Source organism: Vidua chalybeata, chromosome 3, assembly GCF_026979565.1.
Source record: "Vidua chalybeata isolate OUT-0048 chromosome 3, bVidCha1 merged haplotype, whole genome shotgun sequence".
Lineage (NCBI taxonomy): Eukaryota > Metazoa > Chordata > Aves > Passeriformes > Viduidae > Vidua > Vidua chalybeata.
Genome location: NC_071532.1, coordinates 2557958 through 2570045, shown reverse-complemented (window position 1 = coordinate 2570045; position 12088 = coordinate 2557958). Strand labels below are relative to the sequence as shown.

Here is a 12088-nt window from a genome sequence, read left to right as displayed (position 1 = left end):
GATCAGTGCAGCTGAAGTTGTGTTAAGTGTGGTTTACTTAGCTTGGATAAATGCAACATACCAAAATTAGGTGTGAGGAAGGAGGCATTTCATCTGCATGCTTAAGCACTTGGAAGAGCAGGACTTGAATTTGAAGCTGTTGTTTTTGGTAACTTTTTTTTTTCCTTTTACTGAAGGACTAGTCACACTTGCCAACAATTACAGGGAAATCCTGGATCTAATGAAGCCACATGGCAAAATTCCCACTGACTTCAACACGGGAAGGGTTTTGCAGTGCTTGTATTTATGAGTATAAGAAACAAAATATTAAGACCCCAAACTGCTCCCTAATGAAAGCTGGTTTATTTTCCTTCAATAATAAGGAAACAATTATGTGACTTTTCATCACACGCAGAAAACCAGATTTTTTTTTCCCTTCCATGCTTAGATTTGATTTAAATTCTGCCCTAATTTTGGGGAAGGGCCCCCAAGGATCTGCCTTGTTGTAGAGAGGGAGGAAGCCCAGAGGTTCAGCTGGAGAGAGGCTGAAATGCTGTCCAAATTTATCCTCAGAGTAATCCTAAAATTCAGCTGTGGCAGCCTGTGAATTTTCCAGTGGGAAGACTGGTGTTCATGATTATTTTACAGTGTGTTTGTGGGGAGTCTGCCTATCATTCAGCACGATTTTAAAATAAAATTTAGGCTGTTGCTTTGAGCAGAAGCTTTCCAAAACTGTAATCTGTGTCTAGTGACACTGAAATGTGTATTATCATCGATGATTGGCATGCCTGGTGCATTTTATTTCTGCACAGCTTGTTCAACAAGTCCTTGTGAAGCCCCTGGCTGCATTCTGGTTCTAGTGCTGCAGGAATGCCAGCCCTGGGACAGCCACAGTCCTCATCTTGCTCAGACCTTATGCCTGGCTTGTCTTAATCAATACCAGGCATTAATTGACTTTGGGGGAGCTCTGTGTGGACATGATTTTTGAAGGACCTGAGCTTAGACAAAAGGATGATGATGTTTATCATCTCTTTGTACACTGGGTCTGAGGGCTGCACAGCCAGCCATTTTGGGTTAGACCACTGCTTTTCTTTATTTTAATTTTTTTCCCCCCCACCCGTTTTTGGATCTGTTCCCTTTGCACTCTGTGGGTGCTACAAGAAAAGATACCAGACAGTGAACCCTATTTTTGCACATTTTTCCCATTCAGCTGAGGTTTCTCTTGCACGTTGGGCTTGAAAATTCTGTCATCACCCTTCAGATTGTTCTAGCAGCACTATAAAAGATGCACATTGCTACATTTCATGCAATTTTAATAGTATGTACTATTTTTGTTGTAGTTACTTCTAACTGCTCATTGCTATATTTATAATAAACTGAATAATTAGGGCTGGGTGTGTAGCAGAAAAAAAAAAAAACATGTGAAACCTTTAAATTGCCCTTTATTTTGTGAGGGATTTATGGGTACATTGGTGCAAAGCTGATCTGATTATGAAAAACCACCCTGGTTAGCATCAACTAGAAAATCAGCAGTTGTCTTGATTTGGTTTTTAATTTGGTATTACTTTTTGTTTTTGTTAATTGCCTACCACTGCTTGGAAAAGCAGATGATCACAACTGGTCCTTACCTGTCCTCTGAGCATCCCTGTATGAACTATTGTTTTGTTCATGTGTAGGTTTTATGTACTGAAAAATACATACCTTTGTTTAAAATCCAGCCTTTAGGCAGGTGTAGAAAATCTGTAGAAGTCAGTGACTGTTGCCAACAAGATTTTTGCTTAGTGTGTGTATTTGGAGGTGTTTTTCAAACGCTGGTGATGGCTCAAATAGTGCTACACAAACCATGAACCAGTGCTGAGCCATCTACTGAGGGCAGCAGAAACTGCTTGCCTTCCTGTGGAGAATAGGGTTAGTTTTGTTTTTAGCCTTCTGTGATCATAATATTTTGTCTGCTCTACTTTGTACCAGTCATTTGCCTGATCAGGGCTTGGCTTTGAGCTGTTGAATTTCTTTTTCAGTCGGTCGTCGTCCCCTCACTACCTGACTTCAGTCCTTCAGCAGAACCACGGCCGAGCTCTCAAAGGTAAACTCGGAATTTCCTTTCACTCTCCTCCCCTGGTTTTGGTCACAAACATGGGCTGCAGCCCAGCTGTTGTTGTCTCTGTCCCTGCTCTGAAGGGTTTGCTAGATGACAGAAAGAGCCCAGGTGTAGTACAGTGCACGTGTGTTATGTTAGCTGCTCGTGTGTTAATTTTAAATCCACGAGGTGAAGTTCGGGGTGTAATTGGGGCCGTCTTGTTCTGATAGCAAAATATTCAGCACATGCATCACTCCCAAGTATGACCTACTTAATGAATAGTTCAGCAGAAAATGAATCTGAAAGTTGCTCATCTCTTTGTCAGTTTTACTGGCCAAGAACTGAGAACCAAAGGTAGCAAATGTTAGTGTATAAAATTTGTGGTACCAAGAGGGAGCTAGAAAGTGTGCTGGGGCTTGCAGCATTTCTTTTGAAGGACCCAGTTGGGCACAGCTCCTGCACCTTGCTAATAAAGCTTAATTAGGCTTGTCCTAGACAAAAATAGTCATTATTTTGGTTTTTAAGTGCTGAAAAGTGAACACTACTCATTTTTAAAGGGTTGAGCCTAACAAAAGGTGTTGCAGAGGAGTGTTGTTACAGCTCTTTCAGCAGGATAGTGAAAGGCACTGCCCAGGTGGGACCTGAGCAGACACCCAGCTCCCTGATTTGCTGGCTCAGTAGGCTTAGAGGTGAGGAAGTTGCTTTTAGTTTTTGGGCACAAACCAGGAGCTTTGGTTAGGCAGCAAAGCCAAGGCTTTTTGGAGACCAAGCAGCTGCCTGGCCCACAGGTGATGATGGCCATCCACCCCAGAGGTGGCATCTGGGTGGCAAAGAAGCATCCCTTGGCTTGGCTGGCTGCTGCAGGGCTGCTGGATCTGGGGTTCTCAGGGCTTGTTGGAGAACACAAGCAATCCCTCTCCTCCTAAGGATCTTGCTGATGTGTCCTGTGAAAGGTTTGGAGGTTGCCAGTCTGATGTTGCCTCATCCCTTTAGCTACACCAGAGGTGCCCAAATTATGACAGGTATCTGCTGCCATTTAGTTTCTGCATGTGGGGGAGCCTGTTCAGCATTTCTCTGGCCTTAGAGGCAAGCCATTCATGTTCCTGGGGTCCCACAGGGCAGCTCTTGTGCAGATGAACAGAATTCCCTGTAATAAGGCGCTTCCTCAGCCATTCTGCTGGAGGAGTGTAAATTTGGGAAATACTGCACTGCTGAGAAGAGCAATCACAAATGAAGCCAAAGCACATTATGAGTGGCACAGAGCACTGCAAAGAGGCCACTGCAGAAGTGCCTCTCCTCATTCTTTGGGGGTGTTAAGGTGCAGAAATACTCTTTGTGGGTAGTAATCCTGCATTGCATTGATGCCTCTGGTTGCTTGTCATTTTAACAAGGTGGTGCTTATATACCAGCATCAGGTGATAAAATAAAATGGCTGGGATAGCAAGTAAGGAATGGGAATATTTCACTTCCTGATTACACTAGTGCAGCAAAGTAATTCTTCATGCTTTATTTTTCTAGTTCTTTTTGTCAGTTGAGTGCATACAGCCTATGAATTCAAGGGCTCTGTTTCTGCCAAAGAAAGCCAAAGCAGAAAGAAAAAAAAAAATGAGTACAGTGGGCTAAAGCCTAAAGTTTGCTGGATTTAAAATGAAAGGCATGGAAAACAAGGGGGAAAATGTGTATGTTTTATAACCTGTGTTGGAAACAGCAGCTCAGTCCCCTTCCCATCTTGGTACAACATTCCCTAGGTGTCATGCTCTTCAAATTTCTCCTTGACCGGGGGTGAAGTTAGGGAGAATTATCAAGATAAGGAAGCCACACTGACAAACTCTGCAGTCCCCCTCCCAATACTACCCTCCCCTTAAATTCAGTAATACAGTCAATGCCTGTAATGTGGGGAAGAAAGCAAATGCCATCAAAAATGACAGTGCTGATGTTTTGCTGTAGCAGTTCCCCCCCCACAGTTGCAGTTGAGCAGAACTGAGAGCCTGTTCTGCTCGCTGCTGGTCCCTCCCAGCCCTGTTCTCCACTCACTGCTCATGCATATGTACATACCTGCCTACACCTCAGATGTGATCTGCTCTCAGACACCCAGGCTCTTGTGAGAGCTCGCTGTCTCTGTGCTCCTGTTTGCCTGCTTAGTCCACCATACCTGTTTCTGTTCTGTATAAGGAGTATTCATCCTCCATTGCAGAAGCGAGCCAAAGAATGGATTGGATTTCCTCTTCTTTAAAGGGCACGAGGGTGTCCTGAAATGAGTGGGAAAGGCGTGCTTGTTTCTTTTCCCTTTCACCTTGTTCTGGTTGGAAATGTCACACTCTGCCCTGTTATCCTCAAGATGCCCTTCAGAAATGTAAGCAATCTGCTCTGCAAAGGATGGCATTTTGCAGCAGTGCTTCTCACTGCAGCTGACAGTGCCACAATTCACCTCAACCTTTTCTGCGTGCCTATTTATTATTTAGATCCCCCTGCTTTCTAGATTGAGCAGTTCAGTGCCCTTTCCACCCCGTGCAGTCTCAATTTCTTCCATTTGACTTATTGGTGTGGAAAATTCTGCTGGAGGAGGGAGGTGTGCTGAATTAGTGCTGCGTTAATGGGCACGGCTGCCCTGGGCCCTGCACGTTCCCACAGCCAGGGTATGGAGCTGCTGAAGTGCTTTGCTGTGCCGTGGCTCTAATCTTCCTCTCCCAACTGGTACAAACAAAAGGCACTTGTTAAGTATAGCAACAGCATTGTCACATGAAAGTCTAATTGTGTCACTGATTCTTGGCTTCAGTCAGTGCAACGTGAGAGCTCGGCCTTTGAAATGTCATAGTTAAGGTATGAGACTGATCTGGAACAGTGTTGAGCTGTACAAGGGTCATGCTTTGTCTGAGTTTGTACATTCCTCCCACCCTTGCTCTTTGGTGTAGGCCAGTAGAGACAAATATATATATATATATATATATATATATGTATTCTTTGTATATTTTAGAGGCCTCATCTTGTCAGGCTTACCTGAGTTCTAACATTTTGCTGTTTCTGCTTCACAGAATCTGATATTGATGCTGCTACTGCAATGATGCTGTTAAATACTTCCATTCAGCAAGGGATGCTGGACTGTAAGCATAAGCCATTTTACTCTTGTTTTTCTGCTCTACTCAGTAACTAAATACTTTCTGTATAAAATTTCAGGAAACAAGTATGGTCTAGTTTCCAAACAGTAAGAGTAGTCAAGAAGCAATTCTGGTTTGATTGTTCTTTCAGCTAGCATTGCAAGAGTTTTATTAGAAGCAGCCTTTTTTTCCTTTTCCCAGTTAATTTTGATTTTTTTCTGCAAAGTTCTATCCCTGCCCTCTGTGCTAGATGGTAAGAAGAGTTTCTTGGCTGCTTTGATGCTTTGTGAAGGCTGACCTAGAAGAGAGACTAGATGGAGTTAAAGAATAAAGTAGGGATTTATTTGAAGGCCTCAATGGCTACGCCTTGGGCAGCACAAGAGCCCAGCCAGGGCTACACCCAAGATGAACCCAAAATGGTCACAAAATGGGCAACTGATCACAGGGTCTCAGGCTTTTGTAAGTTCTGATCCATTTGCATATTGGAGCTAATTGTCCAATTCCAGCTTTAGCCCATGCAGTCCCATCCTGCTTGTTTTTCTCTCTTTGGTCCACCATTGTTTCTGCTCTTGGGCCTGAGATTTGGATCCTTTGTCCTTGGTGCCCAGCTGGAGAAGGAATTGTTTTGTCTATACACTTTGTGTAGAGAGGTTACTATCCCCTAATACGAAGCTCAGAACCACACACTGAAGCAGCACAGAATCTGGAAAATATAAAAATATAAAAGCAAAAGGCATCGTTTCCCCCTCTGTTCCTCTAGCTCTTAGCTGAGATTAGGTGGTGACTGTTGTCCTCTGTGGGTGACAATAAACGGGCACGTTGTGCCATTAAGTGCTGGAATTCAGTTTCCCTTGCAGCCAGCCAGCGTGCTGGTGGCGCGGGAGACCTCGCTGGGGCATTTGCCTGCTGACACCTGCCGTTCTTCACAGGTGAGAAACCTCAGCCCCTGAAGGCGCCCAAGAAGAGGAGCTACGGCAGCGCCTTCGACGCGCCCGGCTCCATAGCCCTGCCGGAGAGCGACTCCGCGGCCGCCAGCATCGACCCGAGCGAGGATCACAACTACAGCGCCAGCAGCATGGGCTCGCAGCGCTGCGCCTCCCGCTCCAGCGTGTCCTCCCTGTCCTCCCTGGACGAGGTGTACGAGTTCATTTCCAAGGCCAGCCACGAGGGCAGCGACGGCAGCGAGGGCTTCCACAGCGAGGTGGACACGGACGGCGACTACGAAGACGATCCCCTGGGCGACAGCGGCTACGCGTCCCAGCCCTGTGGAGATGCCTCCAAGGAGAGTCAGCCCAGCCAGAAAGTACTCGAGGAGCTGTGTCAGGAGATCGACGAGGAGCTGAAGGAAGCAGCAGGGTCTCTGCTCCACCTTGCTGGCATCCAAACGTGCTTGAGCTCCTTAATAAGTACTGCAAAGACCCACTGTCACAAGCAAAGGAAAAAATAGTATGTTTGTCAGTGTTGAATATATACATATATTTTTTTTAATTGTGGCAATACTCTTCTACTTTTGCCCTTCACAAGGGAGATCAAAGCCATAAGAGGACTCACTGCTTTGTTGTTTTTTTTTTTTGGTTTTTTTTTTTTTTTTTGGGCGCAAACTATAATTTAGCCATTTATTTTTTAAATCACCACCTAAATAGAAAATATTTAATCTTCTCAAATTTGAAGATATGCATGACTTGTGAAAACCCAAAAGCATACTTCTTAATGGTCACTTCTTAATTTTTTTTTCCTTTTCGATAGTTGACTTTATTTTTTTTTCAGAGATATGTTTGTTCAGATGCACACTGTGGATCATATTTGCATCTCTGCTGGCCCCATCTGCAGAGGTGAATTTCGTTCTGTCTAAGGGCTCTGACTTCCATGTAAAGGATTCAAATCCATTTTGCAATAAGAGAATCTCTTTATAGTTCCTAGACATCCTTCAGCCAAAAAAGATTTTTTGTGGTATGTTGAACTTTATCCCTATTTTTCTTTTAAAATCAGTGATGATTACTTACATCTTCCTGTAGATTATGCCTTTTTTTTTTTTTTCTGTTCAAAAATGGGTAAAGCAGTTCTGTTGGAGTGGGTTTTAACAGTACTGTACATACAAGGATGCCTTAAGTATGTTGCAGAATTGTATACAGCTATCCAAGGTCATCTTTCCTGTTGCTGAAAGGTAGCATGATGTGCCATAAACGTTCTCAGCAACGTGAAGCTGCTGCTTCCACCAGGTGTTGGGCAAGCTGGGTGAAAATTAGGAGCAGAGCCACTTAGGAAACCAATGTCCACTGTTGAAAACAGTGCTGGATTCAGCCAAAAGTTAACCTTTCCCTAAGGGAGTATTTTCCTGGCTGTTTGAATGCCTTTCTTAGACTAGTGTGGGTTTTTTGCCCCTTTTTTCTTTCTTTTTTTTTTTTTTTTTTTCTTATTTGTCAGTGTCTTCATGAATATTGTCCTAAGCTGTCTGCTTCCAGTGCAAACACAGCCATTCTGCTGAAGGTCTGTTGCTCTGAGGGCCCATTCCAGTGCCTCTTGAAGACAACGGTGGTGCTCCTGCTGACTCAATGGCTGTTGGATCAAGCCTAAAATATTTGAGGTTCTTGGTGTTTTAGAATTTAAAGCACAAACACTAGGAGAGAAAAAAAAAATTGGTTTTTTGCGGGTTTTTTTGTTTGTGTTTTTTTTTTTTTTCTTTCTGCAATTCAGTTTTAAGAATGATTCGTTTTATTTCTTGAAAGGGAAGGAAAATATTCTGCTTCATTCCTGTTAGCCTACACCTGTAACAGGGCAACGTGTGTGCAGACGTGTGTGTGTTCTGGCTGTCACAAGTGCTGCATTAGCCAATTAGATCTGATATTGGATGTAATACTGATGGGTAATAGGGGTAAAACTCGCCATTTAAATGACAATTAAGTACCAACGCAGTGGTTTTTAGGATTTCAGGAGCTGAAGATGTGAATGCTTGGTGGAACTGCTTCTTCTTGCTCATGGGTTGCTTTTGAACTCTCATGGAAAACTGCTAAGGGCAGAGCTTGTGTCAGTGTGGAAAGGAGGATTCAGATACACAGAAATACCGTGAGCAGCCTGAGGTTTTGCTCGGTGCCACGATTTCAGTGTCACGCTGTTGAAGAGGGGTGCTGCTGCCTGCCTCCTGCTGAAGTGGTTGCAGCTTTCTGTAGCTTCCAGTGAAAGCTGCACCAAGGTCCGGGTATTCTGGAAGCTGTGCTCATAGTCAGCCCCATGGTTTGATTTGGTTCTGAATTATTTTTTGCCTCAAATAAACTTGGAGGATGCTGTTGGGAGTGTGGCTGTGCTGCTGGTAACCCTGAGGTTGGTGACAATGACTTCAGCACATCCGAAGGACTGGGATGCTGGCAATGCATTTCATCAGCATATGCAGTGACCAGTGAGAACCAGTACCCCATCAGCAGCCAGCAGCAGGAGCTGCATCCCATCCATCCTCAGGGCTGGGAGAGCCGGGGTGCTGGGAGCGGGGAGCAGTCGCAGCCTTTCCCTGGGACACGGAGCAGTGCAGCGGGGCCGTGCTCTCCCTGCCCTCCCTGCTTTGCTGTCTTCCCTCTCTGCTTCCCAAGGGGGAGGCAGATGAGCTGTGCCCCTGCCCCTGTGCCTTGTCCCAGCCCTCTGCCCGCACGGGCCGACAGCTCCCTTGGGGAACACCTCTCTTGGCAGTGGGAAAAGAGCTGCCCTTCCTTCCTCTTGCATATCTCTTGGGTTTGGGTTTGTTTGCCACCTCAGTTAAAGACCCTGGTGTATATAGTATAAATGGAGTATAATTAAAAGTTATTTTGATTGTTGGGCTTTGGGTTTTTTTTTTTTTTTTAGTGACATATGTAAAATGTTGATGCCAATGGTTGACTTGGATACGTTTTGGCAAGAAAAGTATTAATGAGCCACATTCAGTTCTTTAAATGCAGTGAAGAAGTGTATGAGACCTGTGTTCATGGGAGGTTGCTGTGTTCAGGGTAAATCTGATGTGATTACTGTGCAAACATATACTGGCTTTTCAGATTCCAATCCTGAGTTACTGATCTGCAGAAGTCACATCAAACGTTTTTAAATCCAACTGCAAAATGGAAGTTGTGTGGTTTGCAACTTTTCATCAACCTGAAAAGTACAAGCTTTAATTAAAGCAAAATATACTCATACACGTTAATAATGGTGTGGTCAAAATATTTATTGAAAAGAAAAGTTAAAATATTTTAAATGTTGCACCTGCTATTTTATCTTAAAGCACATTGTTCACACCTAACTGCCAGTGCCATTATCAAGTCAGTTTTATAAGTGTACATTTCTTCAAACTAAAAAGTGCATAATTAAAAGTATTATGTTACTGCCATATAGTGATATAAAACATTTTATAATTGCCAATTCATTGTAACTATTATTTATTTAAAAGTGAATTGTAAGAATGCTTTCTGATCAAATGAACCAGAGTTGTTTTAAAACCATTCCCGTTAGCTTGTTTCTAATGTAGCATAAGCAATGTCCTTGGGTTTGTTTAGAATAATTTTGCCAGTAGGTGACCAATTCTAACCCTTTTTCCTCTGGTTTAGTCCTTTACCCGTTTTAAAGACGATTTACAAAACTTTAGTTTTTTGTATGCTAACCTCTGTTAATTAAAATGTTTATAAATTTTATTTTTACCAAAGAGATGCAATTCATTATGACAAAATATTGCAGAATAAACTTTGTTTTATAACATTTGTGACTTTTCTGCCCACATTTTTCATTCAGATGATCAAAGGGGCTTTTCTAAAATAAACAGCATTGCAAACAGAAAGCGCTGTGTTCTCTCTTTGTCTGCAGACCCTGCCTCTGGTCTCAGATGGTGCTGAGCATTCCACCTTCCCATTTAAACTTCTTCCAGCAGACTGGACTAGTGCAAAAAGCCCAATGTGTGCGATTCATTGTGGGTTGGTTAAGATGTCTGAGTGTGTCTGGAAGTCATCTGTGAAACGCCCATCAGTCCACAGCAGGATTTGCTTACAGTCACATCCATCCATAGCTGGCCCCTGATGTTTGAAGAGCATCTAATTAAGGTTTCACCCTTTAACCTGGAACCTAAGGAATATTTTGACATCTTGGAAATTGCTGAAAACGCTACTGGCCTAACATCTGCCCTGCTGTGCAAAGCAGTTGTTTAAGCAGAAATAGCTTGAATCTTTTGCTGATGAAATAACTGTGATTATTTGCTGTTCTGTGCTGTTTTGTATTGCTGTGGCCAAGTTGCTTGGATGAGGCTCAAAGATCAACAGCCTAGTACAGGACAGGTAATTTAAAAACTGGGTCCCTGGATAAAGCAGCATAGGTCTTGTTTGGGTTTTGGTTTTTTTTTTTTTTTTTTTCAGTGTTTACTTTCTCTAGATGATGATTTATGATGTCTGTTGGTTCTTTATACAGAAGGCCTTATGGAAAGCACACAGGTGGGAAAAAATCCTCTTAACTAGCAGAAATTATGTTCCCCATCCCATTTTATACCTCAGCTTGATGCTCCTGGGCCAGCTTTTCTCTCAAATGCACACACGTGGTGTGTGCCCTTCCAGTGCCTGAGAGGCAGAAGCACCAGAGGAGGAAAACAAGATGGGACATGATGTTTATCTCTATTAAAAGCAGACTTTGGTCCATCTCTTGTATTTTTATTTGTTTAACCCACTGGTATTACTGAGTGAAGCTTGCTCTCTAGGATCTGATGACAATACAACCTTCTCAGTACTTCAGGTGATAACAGTAGGTGATAACAGAGACTTGTTTTATTGCTGTATCTAACAAAATTAAATCACATTACGGAATATATGTGCACTATTAATATATTTGATTTCGTGATCATCTTCATAGGCTAATAAGAGAACAACTGCACTAATTAGTTTGGACAAAATCACAGCCATGTATTATATGTTAATGATACCTTTCTAATTGTTACTCACTATATTCTGAGAACCTTGAGCTTGTTGTTAAATTTCCCAGGAGTGTTTTCCTCTGTTACGACTTCGCTGGAAATTATCCTCTGTATGGAGCCACAACTCTCAAAATAAAGCATTAACTGCAGCAATTATGCACTCACACCAGCTGTATTTAAAGGACAGTTGTTGAAGAAATACCTAATAGATATATTTGGAAAAAATGGTTGTTTAAATTTGACACAGACAGTGGTTATTTCACATGTTTTGAGGTTACAGGTAGCTGTAAATGTTCTTTGAGTAGTCTGAGTGAATGCATGTAGCTTAGAGAGAATTGCATAGTAGTCCAGCAGTGCTGTTGCTGTGAACTTTCCCAGCATATTTAGCCATAAAAATCTTCCCTGTTTTTACCCATGAGGGTGGTTCTTGCATCTGGGAAGGCCAAGCAGTATCACCTCTGCTTGAATTTTCAGTCTTCAGATCGGTTGGGGTTTTTTCCTCCCCTTTCCTCCAGAAGGCTCCCCTGAAAGCTGCCTGCTCTTACTGTTGGAAACTCCTCAGAGCCAACATAAAACTGCCACCTACCCTCTGCCAGGGTTCATTTAAACAGCTCTTCGTTAAACAGGGGCCTGTTTATTTTCCTATTGCATCAGCACAAAAGCAATCATTTCCCTCCTCAGACCCTTGACTTGTTAAACAAACCAGAATTATTTGTTTTCCGTTTGGAAGACATGATCTTCATTCCTCCTAACCGCTTCTCTGTACCTCGTTTCCAGACTGAAGTCAGCCTGCTGGCACGTGTGTGAGAAGAGCGAAAACCACTCTTCTAAAATGCTTTTTTTTTTTTTTTTTGAAACCTGGCCTTAATATTTCCCTGCTTTTGCAGCACTTTTGCCTGCATGGCCTTCACCTGCTCACGAGCAGTTGACTAATCCTGTTATCAACTAGTAGATCCCTATCTTTGTTCTCCTCCATCGCTGCCAAATGGTGAGGCCCCAGTCAGCAGGAAATTTGGTGGTTCACGACCTGCA

The 12088-nt window shown here is 43.0% G+C and overlaps 1 protein-coding gene across 2 annotated transcripts in view; it reads left to right on the top strand.

Moving 5' to 3' along the window:
• Positions 1-9861, top strand: part of FOXN2 (forkhead box N2) — a 31078-nt gene extending 21217 nt beyond the window's left edge. For both annotated transcript variants that reach the window (XM_053939178.1, XM_053939177.1), the window contains exons 4-6: positions 1998-2062; positions 5089-5157; positions 6081-9861. In XM_053939178.1, coding sequence (XP_053795153.1) covers positions 1998-2062; positions 5089-5157; positions 6081-6598 — 652 coding nt within the window. In that variant the 3' untranslated portion in view covers positions 6599-9861. The remainder of the gene's footprint in view (positions 1-1997; positions 2063-5088; positions 5158-6080) is intronic.
• Positions 9862-12088: the final 2227 nt, after the last annotated feature.